General features: G+C 39.8%; 1 protein-coding gene across 1 annotated transcript; it reads right to left on the bottom strand.

The window, feature by feature from the left end:
• Positions 1–317: 317 nt before the first annotated feature.
• On the bottom strand, positions 318–4,554 carry znf330 (zinc finger protein 330). Its single transcript, XM_083765038.1, has 10 exons — positions 4,478–4,554; positions 3,954–4,121; positions 3,802–3,821; positions 3,627–3,697; positions 3,408–3,484; positions 2,952–3,078; positions 2,690–2,794; positions 2,486–2,532; positions 1,157–1,274; positions 318–748 (listed from the first exon to the last, which is right to left on the bottom strand). Exons 2-10 carry the CDS (start codon positions 4,071–4,073, stop codon positions 495–497), a joined length of 939 nt encoding a protein of 312 aa, XP_083621164.1. The 5' UTR covers positions 4,074–4,121; positions 4,478–4,554; the 3' UTR covers positions 318–494.
• Positions 4,555–7,236: the final 2,682 nt, after the last annotated feature.

The following is a 7,236-nucleotide window of genomic DNA, read 5'->3' as shown; positions in this document are numbered from 1 at the left end:
TTTATATTTCTATAACCTACAGTCAGTGTACCATGTCACCATTGCACATCAAAATTAAAATATTTCCATATGATTTTGACTCTCCATATAGGACAGCTTTTTGCCCAGCTTTGTGTACCCCATAACGATGACATTGAATTAAAGTAATTTGCACATGATGTGAGGGCAGAGGACTTTATATATATATATATATATATATATTATTTTTTTTAATCAAATTCTCTCGCACACTTATGCCAGTGTACCAGTGATTATGTACCACCCATTATCACAACCAAGCATTACACCACAAAGAAGGGAAAAAAATTGCAACCAAAAATAAGCAAATCTTACTTTTTATTAATGGCTAGTAGGCTGACAAAATGACCACACAATTTCTGAAAAATATGGCAATCATTCTGAATGATCTACGGTAGCCATATATCTCCAAAAAGGGATACATAAAATTTCTCCCTCTCTGGGGAGCATAATAGTGTGACAGATCTTGTAAATTTTTAGGCAGGTGTCCCTTCCACCTTAAGATCGGCCAGGGACTTCGCTGCAGTTTCTACATCTTCTTCCGCCTCATCTTCTTCATCCTCATCTTCGTCGTCGTCATCATCTTCATCATCATCTTCTTCATATTCATCATCGTCTTCCTCTCGGTCTCCACCTCCAGACGCCAAGTTTTTCCAGTAGGAATCGTACCCTGACGCGCCATAGCCATCCTCATCGGCACCGCTTTGCCGGCCAAACTTCACAGATCGAGCTGCAGACAACAAACAGAGACACATTTGATATCTGGCATCTCTCAGATCTAAAATAAACATAATACCTATCATTTGTATTTCTATACAAACACAAGTATGTGGTACATTCATTATAAATTATTTTTGCTTTATTCCATTCCCTTGTGTTTTAGCTCATTCTGCAAATAATTCCATTCCATAGATGATCATACCAACTCTGATGATCTCACATAATATATTAATGTGAAAACCACACACTTTCTAATGCAAATCAAAATCTAATTTAGACAAGTCTTAAACTCAAAGACAATGGTAGCTCCCTAGCTGTGGCAGCATTCCCACCAGGCCTGGAATTTCATTATTTTAGGCAACTTGGCCTTTGGTATTGACATGAAGGCACGTCATTGTTCAGTAAGTGGTTTACTTACTGGACATGCTGAGGTCTTTGGTCTCCTGGGTCTCATGGCCACATTTTGGACATGGTGGTGCTTTTCCCTTCTCGTGTTTGAAGATCTTACTCCTGGCATGGTCATCACAGTAACAGGCCTAAAAATAAACAGAATTAATTAGATTAATTAGGACCAGTGGCGCCGTCAGTATGTAGAGTGCGGGGAAGTTTTCTTTGTGTGTGTGTCATCATGACTCACATTGTTGTGTATTAGCTTGTCTGACACATTGATCGAGTTGAAACTAAGGTCACATTCACACCTAATACTTCGGTAGACTCGATGTGAATGGGCGGAGAAATTGAGCCATTCTGCATATTTAATTTGCTGTGTTTGGCCGTTTGACTTCACACTGCACTGTCATCCTAGCAATTGGAAACGTAGCAGGGACCTTTATCAATGTGTTCAATTCATAAACTACACAGTGAAATATATGTGTTAAAAGAATATATACTTTGAGTAATAGTTAGGACTTTAGGATGGTAACGTGGTTGCAGTGTGATCGTCGGGGACTGGACATGTGTGTGTGTGTGTAATAATGGATGTCTACAACTTTACCAACTTGTATTATAAAGTAGCGGCTAGCCTACATACAGTTAAATAAACCTGGTAGGTTAATAGGAGTAGCCTACTGTCTACACACATACCACTTTTATCTGACTCCAGATCATTCTCTTGCTATCCTGTACACGGCATTGTTTGTGTGAGTAACCTTCAGCATAAGCCTATGGGCTTCTATCTCTTCATTAGACCACGTGTGGCCATGGGACATCTTTACACGTCGCTGCATAATAATGCCTTCTCGTGTGCCAAATACCAACTTCTTCATCCCACAATGGTACATTCACTCCCTATGTTTAATGCGATTGCATTCACACCTGCGGTGATCCGCACTCTGCTGCATTTTAAAGCGAAGGATTAGGATTCGATTGAGCCTTCACACCTGCCAAACGAAGCGCACTTTCCGACAATGTGCAGCAGGCTTCGTTTTAATCGCAGAAAGCTTTCTGGTGTGAATATGACCTAAGAGCAATTGCAGTTCCAATACACGACTATTGTGCCAGACCAACAGAAAAATAAATAAATAATAGACCAGTCATCCCCCAATAGTGCGGGGACAGCTTCTTTAAAACCAATAACTGACTAAAATCCTGCTAATGTATGTTAATCAAATAATCAAGAAGCAGGATTCTTTTTTGTATTTGTTGTAATGTGATGTTCTTTACTATTTGCAAGGACTTCAGGATGTAGCAGTTAGATTAGCAAAAGGACAGGAGGGATTTTGAGTTTAAGGATATCTAGCAGCCTCACCTTACAACGCAGGCATGAGTGTTGTCCCAATCTATTACAGGAAATGCCTAAAACAGGATGCGTGGATATGAAAATAAATATTTATATTGTTTTTATCAACCAAATGTATTCTGGCAACATTCCGTTGAAAGTATTGTAATTTTCCTTTGAACTGTGAAAATAGTAATTACTAGACATGCCAGGTAGAACAAATAGATGACTAACATTTATACGTTTCAGCCTCAAGGACTTGGCAGCTCGCCTGGTGCTCAAACTGATCATCCTCACACAGGAAATTGTGGCAGAAGGAACAGCGAAATATCCGTCCCCCTTTTGCAGGGAAATAATTAATAAAAAGAAAAACAGAAAGCATGTTTAACCCTCAACAACCACAAACATTTGTACTACCTGTATTTTGTATATTTCAACCCTATGTAAAGCATGCCAGATGTGCATGGAATGGAATTGAAACTGGAATTGGTCTTACCATGGTCCCAGACACAGCGGTCACACTCAATGCAGTCTGCATCGGTCAAGGGACACACACAGGCATGGGAACTGAGGCATTTCCTACCATGGCACACCCATGCTTCACAGAAGTCACAAACCGCTCCCTTGTCATTATTAATAAGAAGGAAAATAAATGGAAATATCTTAGCCTGTGAAACTCTTTTTTAGGTACAGTATGCATCTACGGTCCACAACTATATATCCAGGTAGGACTGGGTTCCCACACGGTTCCCACAACTGGAACTAACTGGACTGTTCCTGACCTCATCCGAGGTCAGGCTGGCATTTATTTGCACTTTGCAGCAGGGAGGACACAAACAAATGGGGAAATAAGGATCATCTTATACAAACTGGTGTCCAAAACCACATCAAAACAGGATTAGTACCATATACATATTATGACAAAATCAGACAAAACATATTGGTAGCTTACCACCATGCCCATTCCAGTGCTGTGTACCCCGGGATGTTTGATAACACAGTCTGATGCCTTCATGCATTTGGTTTTACCTTTTAAAAAGAACATAAAAATGTATAAATATAGGTTTACAATCACTCTTCCTCGTCTTTGTTGGGAGGGGCCCAATTGTAGTAGTGGTGGTAGTAGTAGTCATTCATTAAAAAACAAATTACATAAGACTCACTGACTCACCACATTGGGCACACATGATCAGCTTCTGCACTGATGCACAGAAGTAGCAGAAAGCCCTGTTCTTCTGTCGTCTACCAAATAAAGCGGGGATTGAAAATTAAGCATAGAGTTGAATGTTGGTTGGTTATTAATTGTGATTTTAAGACAGGGTCTGCATTCAGATTATGGTGCTTACCTCTCGCATTTCTCACATTCCTATGAAGACATATGGAATAACACAATTAGGAGAATTAACGTTACGTTGAAATATTACATCAGCAATTGTCACATCCATTGTAGTAATTATGATAGTACAGTTTAGTTACCATTCTGTGTCAACGTACGTACCATGGATGAATTGCAAGGATGTTTTGCGACGTCAACATGGTCCCGGTTAGCTCGACTCTGTTTCTCTCGTTCCTTACGACTCTCGGCCTTTTTCCGGGCACCGGTCTTCTTTTTGGGCATTTTGATGCCAACAGGAGAACCACACTCACGGTGAAAACGTGATTAGATCTGCAAACGAGAAAGTGCTGTTAGCTAAGCTAATGTGTCAACAATACATGAATATACTAACGTTAACGCATTGTATCCTGCCTCCTAGACTGATCGATGTCATGGACTATATAATGCAAACAACGCTAGTGACTTACAAGTATAAAGTATAAAGACGAGTATATTCTTTATTGTTATTTATCTTGCTAGACCATCATGGTTCGCGTGACGCGTCAGAGTAAATAAGTTGAAACTTGTCTGACAACCACTTGTAATACTACAACTTGTCTAGTTATGGGATTTAGTCGCACATGTACTAGAAGTATATATATATATATATATAATATATCTTTGTGTTAAACGAGAAATCCACAAACCTGTAGCGATGATCAGAGTAGTGGCGATGATGAATGATGAAACTGGAAAATGTGGTAGGTACGGCATTAAATTTCGTTCGGGCTAAATGTTTTCTCTGTTATTGGTTCCGACTTATTTGGTTCCGATCAGAGTGTAGAGTAGGACTTCTATATATATATATATATATATATATATATATATATATATATATATATATATATATATATATATATATATATATATATATATATATATATATATATATATATATATATATATATATATATATATATATATATATGTAGCAGAGTGGCCCAGAGCCTCTGCATGATGGCCTCAAAAGTCTAATATCTCCCCCAGTCCAGAGGGATTCTAGTGGTTAAGATGTTGACTTTCACGTGGGAGGCCTGAGTTCGAATCCACGGCGTTACATTGCTTTGGAAACAACTATTTATTCTCACAAGGAATAATCACAGACACGTCTCCACGTTAGTTCCTAATGCAAGGACTCCTCTCTCGTTCCATGCGGAAATACAGAAGCTATAGAGCGACAGTACAACACAACACATAACATACCTGAAAAGGAATAATCACAGACACGTCTCCACGTTAATTCCTAATGCAAGGACTCCTCTCAGAGTTGAACAAACACTGTATAAATCATTTTGCAACAAGTACAATGCTTATTTCGTTATACAGAGAACAACAAAGACACCCACCTCGTTCTATGCGAAAATCCAGAAGGAAGAGGTGGAGGTCTACGTGGAAAGGCCGCAAGGCATATTTTGTGTAATTATATAACACACTGTTACATATATATATGGGTCAGTGACGTGACACCCCAAAAAAAGTGTTTTTTAAAAACCTTTAAATAACAGGAATAAAAATGATTTACTTTTGTTCTACTCACTCTCATCTTTATGGAAACATATTTAGTTTTTAGATATTTTATTGGAATCAGAATTTATTCAGCATTTTGTTGTACCTGTGCCTAAAATCGTCATATGGTGTGACATGACAATAATTGTTTATAAAATGAAAATGGATTCAAGGTTCAAGGTTGTTTATTAGTGTCCCCGATTGCCAAGAAGAAATATATACTTGTAAAGGACGAGAAGCACGCATTCGCCTCTTAGACGGTAGACTGCTGGGCGAGCGCTGGTGCTTTGGCATGGGGGGTCAGATCAACATCAAGTCAAGGAAAAAGAATATGTCTTCATCATGGAAGCTTTTGGACGGACGAGCGGCCGGCCCGTGTGTGTGTGTCTGTGATGTGTGCTGTATCCTGCAGCGGCGGTTTCTGGGTCTATATGGGGAATGAATTCTGTACTGGCCATATAAGGGGCATGTCTTGAGTGTACAGGGTTTGAATGAGGTCAGATCAACATATGGAATGTCAAAACAGGTCAGCTCCATACAGTATATGGAGATGTAAGGGTGATAGCGGGGGGGCATTCTCTTGAGTGTACAGGGTTTGATGAGGGCCCAGGTAGAGCCGGGCCTTAATTTTCGGGACTGTAATTCTAACTCTAATTCTCGCCGGCTGCCGGGCGCGGCTGCACTAATAACTTTGGGGCAGACCCGTCTAGAGTCTTAATGGACAGGTGGGCCTATTGAGAACTCTAGTTTTCGCCGGCTGCCGGGCGCGGCTGCACTAATAACGTTGGGGCAGGCCCGTCTAGAGTTTTAAATTTAAATGGACAGGTATAAGTCAAAAGGGAGACATCGAAGAGGAAGGATGGATGGGGAAGGATCAACATATGGAATGTCAGGTTCTGAAATATATCCTCCATATATCCTCCATATATGGAGATCTATAAGCCTTAGATCTCCCTATATGGAGGATATAACCCTTAGATTCTAAGGGTTTGAGGTTTGAGGTCAGTCAGAGTTGCTAACCAATAGTGATGACATCAGGGATGTCCATATACGGGCTTAACTGCGACAGCAGGTCGCATTTACTATGACATCAGGGTCTCCACATCTCCATCCCTGATGATATCACATGATGTCACGAGACCTGCCCCGACACACTAACTGATAGGAAATGCTCGATTCCTTATAGTTAACTGCGACCTTAGGTCGCAATAATCTATATTCTAACCTCTAGCCACACATGCATTTAGAATAATGCATTTATCTAATCTAATCTAATTAATACAAATTCAAAGTGTTTTTTGTTTTTGTTTCAGATCTTTGTATTTATTCTATTAATTTGGAATGTAGGATATGGGGGAGGAGTCATTGAGGGTAGGCCCTTTTCTGATACCTCAGCAAATCTCCCTCTTTTTCACAGTCTAATATTCTTCCTCAGATCCTCACGACTGCAACCCATAACTTACATATGGCATAGCTATGGAGCCCAGCCTGGTGGATATACTCTCTGCTAATAATAATTGTAATAATAATAATAATAATAATAATAATAATAAATTTTAATTATAATGCACTTTACATTTGAAACAAATCTCAACGTGCTACAAATAGGTTTGGCTCCCAAAACATCTGTGGTCAATAATAGCCAGAGCCTGAGTAGGCCTATGTCGAACTAGTGTGTATAGATGTCCCAGGAATCTTTGTCTATGGTAAAGAGTGGGTGCCATAGTTCCTAGAGGTCAACTGAGGTCAGGTGCCATCTGGCACATGGTTAGTCAAAGCCTGACTGCTGTTAGAGTGTTAGGTTTCGGAGCTTGGACCTAGACAGTAACTTGACCAGTCTTCCAAGCATGCTCTGTCTCTATTGTGTATAGGCCACCAACTTATAGATATGGGGTAGCCT

This window comes from Protomyctophum parallelum (genome assembly GCF_964188405.1).
Source record: "Protomyctophum parallelum genome assembly, chromosome: 5".
Lineage (NCBI taxonomy): Eukaryota > Metazoa > Chordata > Actinopteri > Myctophiformes > Myctophidae > Protomyctophum > Protomyctophum parallelum.
This window is presented reverse-complemented; position numbering and strand designations above follow the sequence as displayed.